Here is a 21,988-nt window from a genome sequence, read left to right on the forward strand (position 1 = left end):
TTTTGTTATTGAGAGTATCTATCCTGTATTTTTTTTGAAAGAGTTACACCAAGCTTGACCAAGGGTTAATTATTTAAGCATACTTGGTCATTTCAGTAGATCATTCTGACTGGATTTTAACTTACTTTTTGTTTTGTTTTTTACAGTTATAATCAATTTAGTATTTAATTCCCAGTCCAGATACTGTTTCCGCTCAATTACAGGTGAAACTATTAGCCGTTGTTTTCTTATGTGTTTTACAAGATCTGGTGCATTTCTTTATGTAGGTTACCACCAACATTCTCCCGAGACTTATATTCAATATTTTAAGAATCACAGTGTTACTACCATTATTCGTCTGAATAAAAGGATGTATGATGCCAAACGCTTTACGGATGCTGGCTTCGATCACCATGATCTTTTCTTTGCGGATGGCAGCACCCCTACTGATGCCATTGTCAAAGAATTCCTGGATATCTGTGAAAATGCTGAGGGTGCCATTGCAGTACATTGTAAAGGTACGTTTCTAGGGGTGGTTAAATAATAGTATACGGTATGAGTATATGAATATGTAGAAACAGACCATATTCATTTAGTTTATGTGTCAGAACACGAAACTGCCTTTATTTTTAGAGTGCCATTAAACCTTTGATTTATTCATCAAATATTTATTGAGCGCATACTCTATTGTTAAGTTCTAGGATACATCAATGTGTAGCGTAGACTGTAAGAGCCTGTCTTTATGGAAACTATTCTTAACAAGTTGCTCTGTTTTCAGCAATTATAACAGTGCCTGGCACTTAATAGATATTTTTTGAATAAATGAATGACTATACAATAATACATGGTATGAAGGTAGTGGGATTTATTTAACTCTCTTTGTTAGTTAATTAAGAAACAAGGAGTATAGTTTTGTTAAAAAAAATCCAATATTGGATAATAAGCTTAGCAAGCCTTGGGGAAAGGGGGAGACTGATCTCCAGAGTTACTGCTGTATTTGTAGTTTAAAATATAATGACAAAACATCACATTTCAGTTTTTATTGAAAAATCATAAGGTATACAAAGAAACAGGGAAGTGTAGCCTATACAAAGGGAAGAAATACATCCCGGCCGGGCACGGTGGCTCACACCTGTAATCCCACCACTTTGGGAGGCCAAGGTGGGTGGATCGCCTGAGGTCAGGAGTTTGAGACCAGCCTGACCAACATGGTGAAACCCCATCTCTACTAAAAATACAAAGAAATTAGCTGGGTGTGGTGACGGATACGTATAAGCCCAGCTAATCGGGAGGCTAAGGCACAAAAATCACTTCAACCTGGAAGGCAGAGGTTGCAGTGAGCCGAGATTGTGCTACTGCACTCTAGCCTGGGTGATAGACAGAACAAAAAAAAGAAGAAGAAATAAATCCACAGAAACTGTCCCTGAGAAAGATCAGACTGTGGACTTAGTAGGCAAAAATTTTTAAATAACCATCTTAAAGATACCCAAGAGTTAAAAGAAAACGTGGGAAAAGTCAAGGAAACGATCTATGAACAAAATGTTAATAACCAGTTATAAAAAGAACACCAAAAAGAAATTCTGGAAATGAAATGTACTATAACTGAGATGAAAAATTCACTGGAGGGATTCAGAAGCATATTTGAGCAGGCAGAAGAATCAGTGAGTGTGAAGACAGAACCATTAAAAAACTAGCAAGTCTGAGGAACAGGAAGAATAAAGAGCATAAGATAAATGAACAGAATCTAAGGGACCTCTTGAGACATGCCCAAGTCGACCAAGATACAGATTGTGGGAGTTCCAGAAGGAGAAGAGAAATAAAGGAGCAGACAGATGATTTGGTTGAAAACTCCCCAAATGTGATATATGCAAGAATATCCAAGAAGCTCAACACACTCCAAGCAGGATAAACTCAGAGGCCCACGTGAACATGCATTATAATCACGCTGTAACGACAGAGACACTCTTGAAAGCAGCAGGAGAGAAGTGACCTACCACATACAGGGGATACATCCTCTGAGATTGTGAGCAGATCTCTCATCAGAAACGTCGGAGGCTAGAAGGCAGTGGGTTGATATATTCAAAATGCGTAAGTGGGAGAAAACCTGTTAAGAATTCTACATCTGGCAAAACACCTTCAAAAATAATGGAGAAATTAAGACAGTGCCAAGGCAATCAATTTGCCTTTCTGATAAAGGCAAATACATGGACCATTATAAAAGCTAGTATTATCGTAACAAGGTAATTTGTAAAATATTATTACTGTGACTTGTAATTATTGTAACTTGCAAAAAACAAATAGAAAATCTGAATAAACCCCTAACTAGTAAGGAGATTAAGTATCAAAAACCTCCTGAGAAAGCAAAACCTTGGACGTAGTAACATCGCCAGTAAATTCTACCAAACACTTAAGCGAGAGTTTTTCATCCCTAGATCTGATCTGCAAGAAATACTAAAGGCAGCCTTATAGGTTGAAATGAAAGCACACTAGACAGTAACGCACAGCCGTTGGAGAAAAGGAAATAAAGATTTCTGATAAAGGCAAATACAGGGACCACTATAAAAGCTAATATTATTGTAACAAGGTAATTTGTAAAATATTATTACTGTAACTTGTAATTATTGTAACTTGCAAATATTATAATATGTAAATTATTGTAATTTGTAAAATAATTTGTAGTTTGCAAGTAGTATAATTGTACATTATTGTATACAAAAATTGCAAGTACTATATTACTGTAATTTGTAAAACAGAGAGTAGAAACCAGTAGAGAAAATCAACAAAACCAAGGGTTGGTTCTTTAAGAAGAATAACAAAAATGATAAACCTTTAGCCAGAATGATGAAGTAGAAAAGGAAGAAGACTCAAATTGCTAAAATTAGAAATGAAAATGGCGTTACTACTGATACTATGGAAATAAAACTGATCAGTAGTGTAAAAGTGATCAGTATTGTAGGACAACAAATGGGATAATCTACATGAAATGGACAAATTCCTGGAAAAACAAAATACCAGAACTAAATCATAAAGAAAATCTGAACAGACCGCTAACGAGTAAGGAGATTAAGTATCCAAAACCTCCTGAGAAAGCAAAGCCCAGGGCATGATAGCATCACCAGTAAATCCTACCAAACGCTTAAAAGACTAAAACCAGTCCTTCTCAACCCCTTCAAAAATGTGGGGAAAGGAACACTTTCTAACTCAATAAGGCCAGCATTACCCTGATACCCCAAACAAAAAGAGACTGCAAGATAACCGTAGGCCAGTATCACTTACGAACATCGATGCAAAAACCTTGAACAAAATACTAGCCAGTGGAATTCAGCAGCATATTTAAAAGGGTTGTGTACCATGACCAAGTAGGATTTATCCCATGATTACAAGAGTGGTTCACCGTATGAAAATCAATCAATGTAATATACCACGTTAAGGACAAAAACCACACGATCCTCTCAATGCACAAAAAGCATCTGACAAAAGTCAATACCCTTTTGTGATAAAAAACACGGTGCAAACTAGGTATAGAGGGAGATTACCTCAACATAAGAACCATATGTGAAAAGCCCACAGCTAACATCCTGAAAGCTTTTCCTCTGAGCCCATGAAGAAGACAAGGATGCTTGGTTTTGTGGCGTCTGTTTAATATGGTAATGGAAGTTCTAGCCAAAGCAAGTAAGAAAAAAAAAAAAAAAACATCGAAATTGGACAGAGGGAAGTAAAATTATCTGTTTGCAGATGATATGACTTATATGTATTATAAAGAAAACCCTGGGCCAGGTGCAGTGGCTCATGGCTGTAATCCTAGCACTTTGGGAGGCCAAGGCTGGTGGATTGCCTGAGCTCAGGAGTTCAAGACCAGCCTGGACAACACAGTGAAACCCCGCCTCCACTAAAATACAAAAAAAAAAAAAAAAAAAAAAGCCGGGCGAGGTGCATGTGCCTGTAGTCCCAGCTACTTTGGAGGCTAAGGCAGGAGAATTGCTTGAATCTGGGAGATGGAGGTTGCAGTGAACCAAGATCATGCCACTGCACTCCAGCCTGGGGGACAGAGCAAGACTCTGTCTCCAAAAAAAAAAAAAAAAAAAAAAAAAAAGGAAAAGAAAACCCTCAAGATTACACACACACACCCCACCAAGCCCCGCTAGAACTAATAAATGAGTTCAGCAAAGAAGTGGCAGCATATAAGCCCTGACAATAAAAATCTAAAAAAGAAACTAAGAGTACAGTTTCATTTGTAATAGCGTCAAGAAGAATCAAATAGTGGGGAATTAACCAAGGAAATGAAAGATTTGTTTAAAACATTTTTGAGAAAAATTAAAGAAGATATAATTAAATGTAATAACATCATATTTGTCCACTGGGTGACTTAATATTGTTAACATGTCAGTATTGCCCAAAGAGATAGACAGATTCAATGCAAGCCTGTCAAAACTCCAACATTGCTTACAAAAATAGAAAAATGATTCTGAAATTCATTTGGGAATCTCAAGAGATGGCAAATGGCCAAAACAATCTTGAAAAGGAATAAAAAGGTTGGAGGACTCACTTTCTGGTTTCAAAACTTCATCATACAGGTTGGGCATGGTAGCTTAACACCTGTAATCCCAGTACTTGGGGAGGCTGAGGCAGAAGGATTGCTTGAGCCCAGGAGTTTTAAGACCACCCTGGACAACATGGCAAAACCCTATCTCTACTAAAAAATACAAAAATTAACTGGGCATGGTGGTGTGTACCCTGTAGTCCCAGCTACTCAGGAAGCTGAGATGGGAGGATCCCTTGAACCTGGGAGGTTGAGGCTGCAGTGAGCCATGATTGTGCACTCCAGCCTGGGCGACATAGTGAGACCCTGTCTCAAAAAAAAAAAAAAAAAGCTTGGTACAAAGCTATATCAATCAAGATGGTGTGGTACTGGCATAAAGACAGATATAAAGACCAGTGAGCTAGAATAGAGAGCTCAGAAATAAATCCTTGTGTATGTGGTCAAATGACATTCAAGAAGGATACAGACACCACTCAGTGGAGAAAGGACAGTCTTTTCAATAAATGGTGCTGGCGAAACCTGATATCCACATGTAAAAGAATGAAATTGGACCCTCACGTAACACCATATACAAAAATTAACTCAAAGTGGATCAAGGACCTAAATATAGGACCTAAAACTATAAAAGTCTTAGAAGAAAAAAGAGGGCGAAAACTTCATGACATTAGATTTGGCAGTAATATGACACCAAAGGCAATGACAGTAAAAGAACAGACAAATTGGGCTATATAAAATTTTAAAACTTTTGTGCACCAAAGTGTACTATCAGCAGAGTAGTAACAAGGTAACCCATGGATTGGAGAAAATATTTGCAAATCACATCTGCTAAGGGATTAACATCCAGAAGATACAGAGAAAACTCCTAAAAACTGCAACAAAACCCAGTTCATAAACGGGAAAAGGATTTGAACACACATTTCTCCAAAGGTATAAAATGACCAGTAAGCACATGCAAAATTCTTAGCATTTTTGACTTGTAGGGAAAGTCAAATCACAACCACAGTGAGATACCACTTTACACCCATTGGGATGGCTGTGATCTAAAAGAACAAAAACATCACCACCAGAAAATTACAAGTGTTGGTGAAGATATAGAGAAATTAGAAGCCTTGTGTACTGCTAGTGGGAATATAAACAATACAGCTGCTATGGAAAATGGTGTGGCAGTTCCTGAAAAAATTAATGTCATTCAGTAGTAGGTGGTTATATGCCCAGAAACAATTGACAGCAGGGATGGGAACAGATATTTTTACACCCGTGTTTATAACAGCGTTCTTCTTCTCCTTCTCCTTCTCCTTCTTTCTCCTTCTTTCTCCTCCTCCTCCTCCTCTTCTTCTTCTTCTCCTCCTCCTCCTCCTTTTCTTCTTCTTCTCCTCCTCCTTCTCCTCCTTCTCCTCCTCCTTCTCCTCCTTCTCCTCCTTCTCCTTCTTCTTCTCCTCCTTCTCCTCCTCCTTCTCCTCCTCCTTCTCCTCCTCCTTCTCCTCCTTCTCCTCCTTCTCCTCCTTCTCCTCCTTCTTCTCCTCCTCCTTCTCCTCCTCCTTCTCCTCCTCCTTCTCCTCCTTCTCCTCCTTCTCCTCCTCCTCCTTCTCCTCCTCCTTCTCCTCCTTCTCCTCCTTCTCCTCCTTCTTCTTCTCCTCCTTCTCCTCCTTCTCCTCCTTCTTCTTCTCCTCCTTCTCCTCCTTCTCCTCCTTCTTCTTCTCCTCCTTCTCCTCCTCCTCCTCCTTCTCTTCTTCTTCTCCCTCCTCTCTCCTCCTTCTCCTCCTTCTTCTTCTCCTCCTTCTCCTCCTTCTCCTTCTCCTCCTTCTCCTCCTTTCTCCTCCTCCTCCTCCTTCTCCTCCTCCTCCTCCTCTTCTCCTCCTCCTCCTCCTTCCTCCTTCTCCTCCTCCTCCTCCTTCTCCTCTCCTCCTTCTCCTCCTCCCTCTCTCCTCCTTCTCCTCCTTCTCCTTCTTCTTCTCCTCCTCCTTCTCCTCCTTCTCCTCCTCCTCCTCCTTCTCCTCCTTCTCCTCCTCCTTCTCCTCCTTCTCCTCCTTCTCCTCCTCCTTCCTCCTCCTCCTTCTCCTCCTCCTTCTCCTTCTTCTCTTCTCCTCCTCCTTCTCCTCCTCCTCCTCCTCCTCCTTCTCCTCCTCCTTCTCCTCTCCTCTCCTTCTCCTCCTCTCTCCTTCTCTTCTCTCTCCTCCTTCTCCTCCTCCTCCTCCTTCTCCTCCTCCTCCTCCTTCTCCTCCTCCTCCTCCTCCTTCTCCTCCTCCTCCTCCTCCTTCTCCTCCTCCTCCTTCTCTCTCCTCCTCCTCCTTCTCCTCCTCCTCCTTCTCCTCCTCCTCCTTCTTCTCCTCCTCCTCCTCCTTCTCCTCCTCCCTCCTTCTCCTCCTCCTTCCTCCTCCTCCTTCTCCTCCTTCTCCTCCTCCTCCTCCTCCTCCTCCTCTCCTTCTCCTCCTTCTCCTGTCTCCTCCTTCTCCTCCTCCTCCTCCTCTCCTCCTTCTCCTCCTCCTCCTCCTCCTTCTCCTCCTTCTCCTTCTCCTCCTCCTTCTCCTCCTTCTCCTCCTCCTTCCTCCTCCTTCTCCTCCTTCTCCTCCTTCCTCCTCCTCTTCTTCTTCTTTTCTTCTTCTTCCTTTTTTTTTTTGAGATGGATTTTCACTCTTGTTTTCCAGGCTGGAGAGCAATGGTGCAATCTCGGCTCACTGCAGCCTCCGCCTCCTGGGTTCAAGTGATTCTCCTGCCTCAGCCTCCACAGTAGCTAGGATGACAGGCACACGCCACCACATCCAACTAGTTTTTGTATTTTTAGTAGAGACAGGGTTTCACCATGTTGGCCAGGCTGGTCTCAAACTCCTGACCTCAAGTAGTCCGCCCGCCTCAGCCTCCCAAAGTTCTGGGATTACAGGTGTGAGCCACCACACCCAGCCAGCAGCATTACTCTTAATAGCCAAAAGGTGGAAGCAATCCAGGTTTCCATCAGAGGAAGGCTAAAGAAATGGCTAAAGAAAATGTGCTATGTCATACAGCAGAATATTTTGCATCCATAGAAATGAAGAAAATTCTGGCACATGTACTGCAACATGGCCGAACCTTAAAGATAATAGGCCAACTTAGGTCTGCTAGTCAGAAAAGGACAGATACTGTATGAATCCACTTGTATGTGATACGCGGGGTAAGAGAAAGTAGAATGGTGGTTGCCAGGGCCTGAGGGGAGGCAGGGATTGGTAGTTACTGTTTGATGGGTCCTGAGTTTCCGTTTTGCAAGATGAAATATGTTCTGAAGATGGATGGTGGTAATGTTTGTACAACAGTGTGAATGCACTTAATGCTGCTGAACTGGACACATAAAAAGTGGTTAAAGTGATAGTCAGAAACTGACAGTAAGGAAATGTAAGTTTCTGAATTAACCGATACAGAATTTAAAATAACTGTCTTAAACATGTTCAGTGAGCTAAAAGATAATTCAGACAACTAAATAAAATCAGGAAAATGATACATGAAGAAAAACGGTAAATTTTATGTTATGTATATTTTACTCCAATTTTTAAACATAATTAAAACAAAATCCAGCATTGCTTATTTCATTTTTTAATTATAAAAACCAGTTGAAGTTATTCTTCACCAGGGTCCTTTTGCATCCCAACCCCATCACACACCCGACATTTGACAATGTGCGGTGACCTTTTTTGAGGGTTGGGTACTACTGGCATCTGGTAGGTAGAGATCAGGGATGCTGCTAAACATCCTACAGTGTACAGGACAGCCCTCACTGTAAATAATTGTCCAGCCTCAAATGTCAGTACTGCTGAGGTTGAGATACCCTGAAATAGAATGATGACCAATTAAAAGCCTAGAGAGGCTCTTGGATGATTGCATCTTTGTTTAGGGAGGAAAAGTGATGACAGTATGAAAACTGGGCTGTGCCGTGAAGATTGAGAGTCATCAAGAGGTGTATTAGTCTGCTGGGGCATATCACCGGCTGGGTGGCTTAACCGCCAGCAGTTAATTCTCTCACAGTTCTGGGGGCTGGAAGTCCAAGGTCAAGGCACCGGCAGGGATGTTTTCTGGGAAGGCCTCTCTCTTCCGCTTGCAGATGGCTGTCGTCTCTGAGTCTTCTCATGGTCTGTCCTCTGCTTGCACTTAACTCCTGCTGTCTTGTTTCTTTTCTTTTTTTTTTTTTTGAGGCAGAGTCTCCCTCTGTCGCCTGGGCTGGAGTGCAGTGGTGCGATCTCGGCTCACGGCAAGCTCCGCCTCCCGGGTTCAGGCCTTTCTCCTGCCTCAGCCTCCTGAGTAGCTGGGACTACAGGCGCCCGCCACCTCGCCCGGCTAGTTTTTTGTATTTTTTAGTAGAGACGGGGCTTCACCATGTTAGCCAGGATGGTCTCGATCTCCTGACCTCGTGATCCGCCCGTCTCGGCCTCCCCAAGTGCTGGGATTACAGGCGTGAGCCACCGCGCCCGGCTCATCTCTTTCTTTTCTTAGGAGTACCCCAGTCCTATTGGATTAGGGCCCCACTCTGTGACCTTATTTACTTCCATAAAGGCCTTATCTCCAAATAGAGTTGTACTGGGAGTTAGAACAACATACAGATTAAGATTAGGGGAGACACAATTTACTTCATTATATTCTGCTCTCTGACCCCCTCAGATTTATGTCCCTTCAGTTCAAAAATACATTCACCCCCATCTCAACAGCTCTGAACATCTCACCTCATTCTGGCATCAACTCCAAGTTCAGAGTCTCATCTAAATAGCATTCAACTCAAGTATAGGGGAGACTTGAGGTATGATCCATCCTGAGACATAATTCCTCCCAGCTGTGATGGTATAGGCGCAGGACAGACTTTCCCGTTCCAAAAGGGAGAAACCAGAAGAAAGTGCTTCTAAACAAGTCCAAAACCTAGCCAGGCAAATCCCATTACATCTTACGGCTAGAGGATCATCCTCTTTGGCTCCACGCTGTGCCCTCCACGCCCTCTTCGCCCTCTAGGGTGGTGACTTTGCCCCTGAGGGCTGTGGTCAGAGGCAGCTGGGTTCGCTGTAACTGTCAGAGGTGGCCCTACCCTGTGAAATCAAGGAGTAGACAGGCTTGCCCTGAGCTTATATACTCTGTGTCTTGGTGGCAGTGGCAGCACTGGGGGGTCTCTAAATTGCCCTTGGGATCATCCTTCCTTTTTTTTTTTTTTTGAGATGGAGTCTTGCTCTGTCGCCCGGGCTGGAGTGCAGTGGCCGGATCTCAGCTCACTGCAAGCTCCGCCTCCCGGGTTCACGCCATTCTCCTGCCTCAGCCTCCCGAGTAGCTGGGACTATAGGCGCCGCCACCTCGCCCAGCTAGTTTTTTTTTTTGTATTTTTTGGTAGAGACAGGGTTTCACCGTGTTAGCCAGGATGGTCTCGATCTCCTGACCTCGTGATCCGCCCGTCTCAGCCTCCCAAAGTGCTGGGATTACAGGCTTGAGCCACCGTGCCCGGCCATCCTTCCTTTTCTTGAAGAACAAAGAATGTTTGCATCCAGGTAGCTCTGCTTTCAGAAGTCCAAAAGCCTTACTTTATTTTATTCCATGTCCATCCCCTTTACCGCAAGTTGCCAGTGTCTCTACTGGTATAATCCCATCTCTCTTCCTTGCTTCTGCTGAGACGGCTGATTAAGTCTAGGGAATCTCTTTAGAGGAGGAGTGTTCAGCCACACCCTTGACTTTTCTCTCTGTAACACTCTTATTTTTTGCAATATGGATAGCCTGAGAATTTTCTGACTCTAGTTCCTGATTCCCTGTTGCTTAACAATTTCTTCTTTAATTTGTCTTTTTTTCCTTTTGCATTTTACTGTAACCAGTTAAAGAGAAATCAGGTTGTATCTTCAACACTTTCCTTATAAATCTCCTCTGCTAAATATCCAAGGTTGTCATCCACAAAGCCACTTCTCCATTTCTATTTAGTTGTTACAGTGACACCCACCTCATAATCCAAATCTGTTTTATTTAGGGTTCTCCAGAAAAACAAAGCCAGTAGGATTTTTTTTTTTTTTTTTTTGTAGGAGATTTATTAAAAGGAATTGGCTTATGCAAGTATAGATTCTGGTGAGTCCAAAATATGCAGTGTGGGCCAGCAGCCTGGAAACACAGGAGAGCTGATGGGGGCAGATGAAAGCCAAAGGCAGTCTCTTGCTCAGGAAAGTCAGTGTTTTTGTTCTGCCCAGGTTTTCAGGTGATTGGATGGGGCCCATCCACATTATGGAGGGAACTGTGCTTACTGAAAGCTCACCAACTTAAATGTTAATCTCCAAAGATTCATTCCGGATTGACACATAAAATTAACCATCACTGGAGGTAATGATAATAGTGTAGATAAGACAGGCCAGCACCAATAGAGGTTTAAAAAAATCTGAGTGAAAATATAATATAACAAACTAGAAAATATAATTGGATGTGGGAATAAGTGCAAAATTGCAAGCCTTTGTTTTTGCAAAGATGGTGGTACCATTTTTCTAAAATGCCCAGGGCAGAAGACACTGCACTTACTAGAATGATTGCTTAGAAAGTGATTCTCCACCTCGACTACGTGTAGAATCATCTGGAAGATTTTAGGAATCTCTCTGTCCAAGCTATGCTGCACACCAGTTAAATCTAAATTCTGGGCGTAAAGCCAGGCGTGGTGGCTCAAGCCTATAATCCCAGCATTTTAGGAGGCCAAGGTGGGCGGATCACCTGAGGTGAGGTGAGTTTGAGACCAGCCTGGCCAACATGGTGAAACCCTGTCTCTACTGAAAATACAGACATTAGCCAGGTGTGGTGGCACACGCCTGTAATCCTAGCTATTTGGGAGGTTGAGGTAGAGGAATTGCTTGAGCCTGGGAGGTGAAGGTTGCAGTGAGCCAAGATCGCATCATTTCTCTCCAGCCAGCCTGCTGGGCGACTGAGCGAGACTCTATCTCAAAAATAAATAATTAAATGAAACAAATAAATACATTCTGGGCATGAGACCAGGCATCAGTATTTAAAAACTTCTCTAGGTGATTCCAGAGTATAACCAGCCTTGAGAACTGCTGTTGAGAGAAGCAGAGTCATGAGAAGCCTTTTACAAAAATTCTACCTGCCCAACAAAATCCTGGAGTACATGAGCCCAAGTTTCATTTCTGTGCTTCTTTCTTTTCCTAGCTGGCCTTGGCCGCACAGGCACTCTGATAGCATGCTACATCATGAAGCATTACAGGATGACAGCAGCCGAGACCATTGCGTGGGTCAGGATCTGCAGACCTGGCTCGGTGATTGGACCTCAGCAGCAGTTTTTGGTGATGTAAGTAGTAGCGTACATCTGTAGTTCCAAGGGAACAAGTGGGGTTGGAATCTGATGGGGACTGGAATTTCCCTTAGTTTCCAGTAACAACAGATAGTCTGGTAGGAAGAAGTTGTTCATGTATCTTTCTGGAAAGCTCTATTTTGATGTTATTTAAATGCTCTAGGAAGCAAACAAGCCTCTGGCTGGAAGGGGACTATTTTCGTCAGAAGTTAAAGGGGCAGGAGAATGGACAACACAGAGCAGCCTTCTCCAAACTTCTCTCTGGCGTTGATGACATTTCCATAAATGGGGTCGAGAATCAAGACCAGCAAGAACCCGAACCGGTAATGAAGCTGTTTCTGTTGAGATGTTGTTACTGCTTTAACTGCTGTTGAAACCTTGTCAGGGCATGGAGAAATCTGTAGGTAAAATAATAAAGCAGCTCTTGGATGATTGTCAGTTTTTTATATTTATAACCCTCTCTAGGCACTTTTTACCCAAAATAATGGAAACAAGGTTGTGTGTGTCCATAAAACTGTAACTCGGCAGGTGCATAAAGGTTGTGAAATGAGCTCTTTAGCCAGATCTACCCCTGCCCCTCACCCCTTTTTGCCGTTTCACAGCAGCCGATTTAGGAAAGCAATCAGTCTCAAATGGGGAGCTTTTAACGAATCAAGGGCTTAGGGGGCAGCAGTACTACATTAAGTGGTAGTAAGTACACTGTGAGATTTTAAAAAGAATGTTTTCAAACGTGAAAGCCCATTAACCCTCTTCACTGTCGATACGTTCTATAATGAGTGCTGCTGGGTTGTCTCTGAAAGTCAGCTTTGGCTGTCTTAAAATGGGATCTGTAGCTTGATTGTGAAAGGGAAAAATATTTTAGAGTTTGCAGAAACTTGGGCTGTCTGTGCTTATGTGGATAAATTGCTGCTCTGCTTTACTGGATTAATAAGTGCAATGTAAACCATTAGCTCAGTGTTTTTTTACTTACACAGTACAGTGACGACGACGAAATCAATGGAGTGACACAAGGTGATAGACTTCGGGCCCTGAAAAGCAGAAGACAATCAAAAACAAACGCTATTCCTCTCACGTGAGTCTGGCTTCCTTTGTTGTGGTTGATGTTTCTTTATTATGTGTGTGGGGTCCTTGGTGAGGGTTTCTCCTGCACATTTTTCTCCATAATTGCAAGCCCATGATGCCACTTTGAAATGTTTGCCTATGTTATTTAAAACCTAGGGGTGCTGGCCTTGGAATCTCTCAGCTGTCCCTTGTTTACCTTGGTCCTCATGGGCCTTTATGGGTGGGAAGGCGACATCAGGGATGCTTTTTCTCCGTGAATAATCAGCACGGGGCATCCTCCAGAGCTCAAGAGCAGATGGAAAGCCCAGGATGCCAGACCTGTCCATAGTTATAAACCGGTCTATCTCTTTACATTCGCCATGTTGCAGATCATTTGTTTTGATCAGCATGACGTGACGGCTTAATGACATTATGTTGTTTTTGGGGCAACAGTGAACTGGTCTAAACTATATTTTGGGTTTTTTGTTTGTTTCTTTGGGGAATGATTTTCTAGTTATAGAGGAAGATTTAGCCTGGGAACAGGAAGTGTTACAGTTACTGAGTGGATGTGTGTCCGTGTGTCCATTCTTGTGAACGTGTGTTCGTTGGGATTGAACCTGACGGAGCGTCCGAGATGATTAGACAGATGCGCAGACGCGAACTGCAGGACCGTGGTCTTTTTTAGTAGCTGCTTCCACCTGTGGCCACCGGATTTCTTCCTTCTGGTTACTTCCTTCTTCGTGGTGGGCACCAGATTTCCAACCTTCTTTTTTGGGGGAAGGGAGTGTGATGGACATAGATCATTTATTCAGTAAGCATCTTGTAACATGGTAAGGAAGTATGATCTAATAAACTGTTTGTATTGGCAGAGAACAGGTTTTCTTTTTCACTGAAAGTAATTCCTCACTAGTATCTTGTCATAAAAATCCTGAAGTAGAATCACATGTAAGGCATGTGTCGTTATGGGCTGCTCCTCTGGGAGGTTCTTCAAAGACCCAGTGCAAAGAGTTGCGTTCTGCAGTGTGCAGTGTTATGTGAATGTATGGAGGGCATCCATTTTGATTACAGGCATTTATGAAGATTTCTTTTGCAGCTTAGTGGTACTGTAGTCAACTAGACTGCTTTAAAAATGGTGCCTTTTGGCCAGGCGTGGTGGTTCACACCTGTAATCCCAGCACTATGGGAGACCAAGGTGGGCGGATCACCTGAGGTCAGGAGTTCAAGACCAGCCTGGGCAACATGGTGATAGCCCGTCTCTACAAAAATACAAAAATTAGCCAGGCATGATGGTAGGTGCCTATAATCCCAGCTACTCAGGAGGCTGAGGCAGGAGGATCGCTTGAATCTGGGAGGCGGAGATTGCAGTGAGCTGAGATCGCGCCATTACAGTCCAGACTGGGCGACAGAGTGAGACTCCATCCCAAAAAACAAAGAAAATGGTGCCTTTTGTATAATTTACTTAACTCCAAATGTCATTTTGTTTTTAATTTCCTTATTAAAAGTCTTCATCTAAGGCCTTCACGGTTTTTCTTTGGCAGTATCGTGGTGGCTCCAGGTAATCATCCAGATACTAACTCTGGATGTGGCGGAGGCAGGCAGTGCCCTCGAGCAGTGCTCCTCTGACTTAAGTGTGCATGAGGCACTCGGCGCTTGTTGAAATATGGGTTATGATTAGTGGGGTGGGGGCAGGGCCCAAGATTTCACATTTCTAGCAGAGGCTGCTGGTCCAGGGACCACACATTGAATTGCAAGCCCTAGGAAACTGATGCTTTTGTGGGTTGATTTTAGCTGTGTCCAGGTTTTTTTGTTTTGTTTTTCAGAATCAGCATCATCATTTATTTTTTAATACTTTGTTGCCTGCTGTTCAAAAGTCGAGAGTCAGGGGATACAAATCCTGCTTAGTCAAAGTTTTTGTTAAATAGGCAATTTCCTTTAGTCACCCTCCGAATCTGCTACCTGTCATTAACATGAGTTCAAATCTAGCTGGGCATGGCGGTGTGCACCTGTAGACCAGGCTATGCGAGAGGCTGAGGCAAGAGGACCACTTAGCCCAGGAGTCTGAGGCTGCAGTGAGCTCAGGATTCCTTTTGGTAATATCCTAAAAACAATATATAAAAATAGCCCCACATAACACAAATAACAAAGTTTGAGGCCACACTTTCAAAGAAGAAAGCCAATGCTAGTTTTTCTAAGCTCTGAGTTATGTGTGTAGACCCTGGGGGATTTTTGATGAGTCTCAGCAAATCTCCTTCCTCCTCTATTACAACATTTTGCTTATCCCTTCTCTGCGTTTTCAAACCCTCTCTGCTATTATTTGCAGCTTTTTGGCCCTAGAAAAGATCAGTCGAAGGTTTTCTTTCTTTCCCCTCTTGTGTCTTTATAGTTATTTTAGGAATAGAAGTCCCTGAGGGACTGTGTTCAACAATGGCTTGGGTTGAAAAATACAAAATCAATTTCTTCATCCCAATTTTGACTCATTGATTTCTGTGAGCAAGTTATTTTGCTTTAACATTGGCACTTAGCCTTATGAAAGTACAGTACGTGGCAAGAAAGAAAGTTAGTGAGAAATACACAAGTATTAGTGACTCTTAGGAGAAAGTTGTCGTACATAAAATATTATTCCAATGATTGGTTTCTCTCTCTTTTTTTTTTTTTTTTTAAGATGGAGTCTTGCTCTGTTGGCCAGGCTGGAGTGCAGTGGTACGCCCTCGACTCACTGCAAACTCCGCCTCCCGGGTTCCAGTGATCCTCCTGCCTCAGCCTCCTGAGTATCTGGATTACAGGTGTGCGCCACCAAAACCAGCTAATTTTTCGTATTTTTAGTAGAGGCAAGGTTTCACCATGTTGGCCAGGATTGTCTCGAAATCCTGACCTCAGGTGATCCTGCCTCAGCCTCCCAAAGTGCTAGGATTACAGGCATGAGCCACCAGCGCCTGGCCGGTTTCTCTTTTATAAATGGTCAGTTTTGGGGGAGAGTTTTAAGTTTTTTATCGATTGTAAAACGGCCATTTGCTCAGCCTGTCTAATCCTGACTACAGTGATGACAGTAAACCATGTGGCACCATTGACAATGAGCTGATCTTCAGGACGCGATGACAAGTATATTGTCTGTGCTAAAATGGATTTGGTAGATTTCATAACTTGAGCCATGAGGCCTGTTGTTCCGCATACTGATGGTTTTGACAGGTTAGGAGATGGGTGTGTGTGTTAGCAGTGGAAAGTAATTCTGAAGCCATGAGGTTTACTGGAAGAACAAATAACCATCTATAATGCTGACACCTGGACATTCAGGCCGTTCTGCCTTTAAGGAACTAAAAGTGAAGCCTGGGATGGGTAGAGAGTTTTCTAGTGCTCCCAGGTCATTTATTCATTCCGTTTAAAATATTCACCCCTGTGATCTTAACATATATTAGTAGGCTTGTTTTTTTTTTGTGGGAAGATTACATAAGATGGTGTAGGTATAAACTTGTGGGGTGAGGTTAGTTTGTACTTCGAGTTCACCCTTTAGTCTAATCCCTTGCCACATATAGGATGCCTGGCGTGTACATTTTTTTTTTTCCGAGACAGAGTCTTGCTTTGTTAACCCGGGCCGAAAGTGCAGTGGCATAATCTTGGCTCAGTGCAAACTCCGCCTTCCGGGTTCAAGTGATTCTCCTGCCTCAGCCTCCCAAGTAGCTGGGATTACAGGCACCCGTCATCACGTCTCGCTAATTTTTGTATTTTTAGTAGAGATGGGGTTTCACCGTGTTGGCCAGGCTGGTTCTCGAACTCCTGACCTCATGATCTGCTCCGCCTCAGCTTCCAAGTGTTGGGATTACAGGAGTGAGCCACTGTGCCTGGCCCGACATGGAATTTTTAATGATGAAGTGATGAGGGTCAACAATAAAAATGACATGATAAGTCAAATCAGTCACTTCCAAATTGATCAGCATACTCTGCACGCAGCACATGCTCAGTAGAGGCTCTAGTCTTTGGTCACAGATGTACCGGATAACCATGTGGAAGTGCAGTCATTGGAAGGAGCTTCTGCCCTTCTAAATGGGAGGGGCGGTTTCCTTCCTTGCCGCTAGAACCCAGATCAACGGATTAAGAAACACCAAGCTGGCTGGGCGCCGTGGCTCACGCCTGTAATCCCAGCACTTTGGGAGGCCGAGACGGGCGATCACGAGGTCAGGAGATCGAGACCATCCTGGCTAACACGGTGAAACCCCGTCTCTACTAAAAAATACAAAAAACTAGCCGGGCGAGGTGGCGGGCCGCCTGTAGTCCCAGCTACTCGGAGGCTGAGGCAGGAGAATGGCGTAAACCCTGGGAGGCGGAGCTTGCAGTGAGCTGAGATCCGGCCACTGCACGCCAGCCTGGGCGACAGAGCGAGACTCTGTCTCAAAAAAAAAAGAAAGAAAACACCAAGCTGAGCTGGACACAGTGGCTCATGCCTGTAATCCCAGCACTTTGGGAGTTCAAGGGCAGGAGGATCACTTGAGCCCAGGAGTTGGAGACCAGCCTGGCCAACATAGTGAGACTCTGTTTCTACAAAAAAATTAAACAACAACAACAAAAAAAGTAACTGGGCCTGGTGGGATGAAACAGGTAGTCTCAGCTGCTACTCAGGAGGCTGATGTTGGAGGATTGTTTGCACCAAGGAGTTGGAGATTACAGTGAACTATGATAATGCTGCTGCACTCCAGCCTGGGGAGCAGAGCAGTACCTTCTGTTTCTTTCTTCTTTTCTTTCTTTTTCTTTCTTTCTTTCTTTCTTTCTTTCTTTCTTTCTTTCTTTCTTTCTTTCTTTCTTCCTTTCTTCCTTCTTCTCTTTTTTTTCTTCTTTCTTCTTTCTTTCCTTTCTTTCTTTCTTTCCTTCTCCTTCTTCCTTTCTTTCCTTTCTTCTTCTTTCTTTCTTTCTTTTTCTTTTTTTTCTTTCCTTTCTCTTTTTCTTCTTTCTTTCTTTCTTTCTTTCTTCTTTCCTTTCTTTCTTTCCTTTTCTTCTTTTCCTTTTCTTTCCTTTCTTTCTTTCCTTCTTTCTTCCTTTTTTCTTTCCTTTTCTTTCTTTCTTCTTTCGACAGAGTCTTGCTCTGTTGTCCAGCCTGGAGTGCAGTGGCATTATCTCGGCTCACTGCAATCTTCGCCTCCCGAGCTCAAGCAATTCTCCTGCCCCAGCCTCCCAAGTAGCTGGGATTACAAGCGTATGCCACCACACCTGGCTAATTTTTATATTTTTTTAGTAGAGCAGGGGTTTCACCATGTTGGACAAGCTGGTCTCGAACTCCTGACCTCGGGTAATCTGCCTGCCTTGGCCTCCCAAAGTGCTGGGCTTACAGACATGAGCCACTGCGCCCAGCCGACTCGTTTCTTAAAAATGAAAAAGAGGCCAGGTGCAGTGGCTCATGCCTGTAATCCCAGCATTTTGGGATGCCGAGGCAGGTGGATCACCTGAGGTCAGGAGTTTGAGACCAGCCTGGCCAACGTGTTGAAACCCCATACTAAAAATACAATACTTAGCTGGGCGTGGTGGTGTACACCTCTAATCCCAGCTACTCAGGGGGCTGCAGTGGGAGAATTGCTTGAACCTGGGAGGCGGAGTTTGCAGTAAGCCAAGCTCACGCTATTGTACTCCAGGCTGGGTGACAGAGCAAGATTCCATCTCAAAAAATTATAATAATTAAAAATAAAAAAGAAACCCCAAGCTAAAAGCCAACTAGTATGAAGAAAGTGAGTGCGGAAAACAACTAAGAAAAATCTATAGTATGCATACTTCCGTGAAATTTTGCTCCTTTTGTGTTGCCCTTGGTTAAATGTGAACCGTATTCTAAAAATGTGCCATTCCCTTAGCTTCCTGGATGACTCAGGAGTTAGTGATTCCATTGAAATGAGATCAGTTCTGCTGTGTTACGTTCGTTTTTAGTTGTGCCTCCTGTGATTTTGTTAACTAGTCTGGGGTTTTGTGGTTTTGTTTGTTTGGTTTTGGTTATCTGGTTTTGCCTCCTTTGCCCATTATGGTTTGGTTTAGTTTTCCGTGTGTGCACATCTTGTGCTTTTTGAAGACCCTCAATCATTTATCTATGACTGATTTCAGTATCATGAAGTTAAATTACCATGGGGTAGTTATCTAACTAGTGACTGAGTCCCCAAGTATCAAACCTGTTTAAACACAGCATTTTGTTCTCCAACATAAAATGGCAAAACTCCATCCTTGTGGACCGCCCCTTTGTATCCCTGTTGCTGTTTTGGGCTTTTAGGGTGTCTAAAATTCACATATGGCTTGACTGACTGATTGATTGATGATTGCGTAATTTATTTTGGCTTCCCAATTTGAACATCTGTTCTTTCCCCTTCACCCCTTTCCAGATGTCCCCTAGCTGTGCTGACCTCTGCACTGTGTAGTGTTGTCATCTGGTGGATTGTTTGTGACTACATTCTTCCCATCCTGCTATTCTGTCTCGATGGTTTCAGAACACAGTAGCCATCAGGACCCCCTGACAGATAGCTGCTGTAAGTGTCCCGTTCTGTTTCTCTGCCGTTGCTTACTTCTGGTGCCTACTGTGGTTCCCACAATGCATTTTTTCTGCTTGTCAGCTCTTAGCTTTGTTGGTTTGCCTATTTTCAAAGGTTCTTTTTCTGAATCTTTTCAATTAATGGGATGGTGGTGGGGAGGGAAGGTGGGCTTCTCTGTTCCTCCCACAGAGAGGATATTAAAAGTAACGTATCTTGTTTTAAAGTTATGCTTATCCTTAACAGATATTTCAAAATAGCACTTGATAAATGAAGACACTGAAACAGGTTTTTCCCTATCAAAAGTAGTTAGTTAGCTTGGGATAATTGGGGTGGTTTTATTTTTGTCGGTTGGCTATACAATTTTCCTCTAGTTTTTTCTGTGTCTTGAGTATGTCCTTCCCAATCTAGCAAAGAAGCATTTTTCCCACTGATCTACTTTCATTAAATATGTGACTTTGTAGCCTCGAAATCTGCCGTTGTACAGCAGCGCTCTCATAAGTCTTCTCTCTAGTGTGCAGAACGTCCTGCTGTGTCTCATTCTCCTCCTCCCCTTTAGGGAATACAGTAAGTACAGTGTGTAGCACTTGATACTAAATGAAAGTAGGAGGTCGGAGCTGAGGCGCCTGTTGAAGTCGGTGCATTTCCATATGATGGTCATTGCTCCCGCTTTCCCCTTGCCCAGACATAGCCAGAATGCCTTTATTAGGCTGATAGCAGCAAATTTGTTTTTTTGAGATCTTTATCTTTGAAATGAAGACCTTAACAGCGAAGAGGCTTTATTTCTGCAGAAGAATGTGCAAGAGGCCCACTTGTGGAACAACATGTTGAAGACCGCCAGAAGGCGGGTGTGTCCTGTGTCACGGGGTCCACCGCCACCCTCCTGTGTCTGAGCTGCATTCTTCCTTCTCTGAAGCTTTTTCCTTAACTCATATTTAAGAATTTCTTCTCTTTCTCCTCTTGGACTTGGAAGTTATGAAAGAATGCAAAAGTTCCCTGCAAGATCTCTTCCAAAGAAAAATTCCATTGCAACCAACTCTGGTAGTTTGTGGTTTCATTGAGTATTTTCACATAGCTGAGAAGGATTTAAAAATCAAGCTGATTTCACTCTTCAGAATTAGGCAAAACCTGCTTAACTTGCTCCTATTGATGGCATTTTCTTGAATATCTTAAAATGAAAGCTTATTGTCGTGCATTCAGACCTGCTGTATTTCTGAGCTAGATTAACCTTTTGGGTGTTTTCTCCTTTACTTCTCTTAGTCAACTTTGATTGCCACATATTCTGACTCAAGAGCATCATGCACTACATAGATTTATTCTTCTCAAACTGTTGCAAGTGGCAGAGATGTTCCGAATGGGTGGAACAGTTGCTAATAATACTTAGTCACTTTGTGGTTGAATGATCATTCCCAGGGTAAGTTTAAAAATGGTCTCTATCAGGCTCTTTTCTTTCAGTATTCCATGTAAACTATACCTTCTGTTATTGTTGTTAATGACGTTTGCCATGGTATTTCTAGACCCAAGCAGAGTATTCAGTTTAGCCTGACTCATTATTTGGAATTTTCAGAAGCAAAAAACTTGTGACAGTTACAGTGGTATTAATCAGTATCATCTTTGTAGCACCCCATGACTTTCTTTCCAAAGGGTTTTATTTGTCAGTTGGTGACTCCTGAGTGCCACCTCTGCTGGCAGCGGACGCAGGTGGCATGGCATCGTTTGATCAGTGGTTTCCAGTGAAAAGCTCCTGTTATGCGGCGTGCATGGAGAATTAGGCCATAACAACACTTCAGGCTTCTGAGTCAGACCCGGAGATAGCGGGAAAGGCTTCTCTGAAGGCTGCAGGGCCGCAGGGTCACCTTTGTGCATGCTCTTGTAGCGTCTGGAGTGGATAGCCAGTATACACAGTGCATAGTTGTCCTGATGGATTGTTTTCTTGGAACTGGACATTTATGTTCCAGACCTGGCTTTTTAGTTTTTGGCTTTGCCGTGTTCCTTGGGTTGCAGATTTCACTGTATCTGAAGTCTCAGAGTACCGAGGCTCCAAGGATGCTGCAGAGAAGGTGAACTACAGTATAGGCAAGAGGTAGGTAGGACAGAGGATTTTGTCAGGGGAGATGGGAAGGAAGAAAATACATTTGCTGCACGCTGCTCTGCAAAGCCATGCCTGGCCTGGGTTGGGAGGCAGAAGGCAGCGAGTGCCCGGGTGCTCTGTGGCAGAGGCAACGCGTCCCCCTCTGGTGCCTGTCAGGTGGTGTGCGCTGTCACTGGTGATAGCTCAGTGGAGTTCTACCCCCACCCTGACTTCATCAGTGCATAACCTGCAGTTAGGATAAATACCGTGTTGTCAGTGCAAATAACTGGAATCTTCCCTGGTATGATTAGCACACTCAAGTTCTATCATTCTCTTGGTTTTAAAGTTCCACAGAAATTACTCGCTATTTAATATTATTATTATATTAGTTCACTGTACACTAATTTTATAGAGAAATAAATACTTTTTAAAAGATGTTTTCCAGCAGCCTAAGAATGACTGCACGATTGAGCCGTAGTGTCTTGTTTTGAATGCCATTTCAACACTTCAGTCTTAATTTGAGAAATCAGGATTCAGATTTCCTAAGCAGGCAGCGTGTCAGCTCTTGTGTTTTCCTCAGATTAATTATTTTGCAGTGTGAT

General features: G+C 43.2%; 1 protein-coding gene across 11 annotated transcripts in view; it reads left to right on the plus strand.

Annotated features, from left to right (window-relative positions):
- Positions 1-21,988, plus strand: part of LOC104658187 (dual specificity protein phosphatase CDC14B) — a 112,556-nt gene that overhangs the window by 78,818 nt on the left and 11,750 nt on the right. For 6 of the 11 annotated variants that reach the window (XM_030920250.1, XM_010358144.2, XM_030920253.1 and 3 more), the window contains 4 exons: positions 267-497; positions 11,645-11,783; positions 11,950-12,109; positions 12,761-12,858. In XM_030920250.1, the coding sequence (XP_030776110.1) occupies positions 267-497; positions 11,645-11,783; positions 11,950-12,109; positions 12,761-12,858 (628 nt within the window). Of the gene's footprint in view, positions 1-266; positions 498-11,644; positions 11,784-11,949; positions 12,110-12,760; positions 12,859-19,171; positions 19,316-20,000; positions 20,538-21,988 lie in introns of those variants that run through there. The other 5 variants (XM_030920251.1, XM_030920255.1, XM_030920257.1 and 2 more) reach the window with 2 other exon arrangements.

The sequence above is a fragment of the Rhinopithecus roxellana genome, chromosome 16, assembly GCF_007565055.1.
Source record: "Rhinopithecus roxellana isolate Shanxi Qingling chromosome 16, ASM756505v1, whole genome shotgun sequence".
In the NCBI taxonomy this organism is placed as follows: Eukaryota; Metazoa; Chordata; class Mammalia; order Primates; family Cercopithecidae; genus Rhinopithecus; species Rhinopithecus roxellana.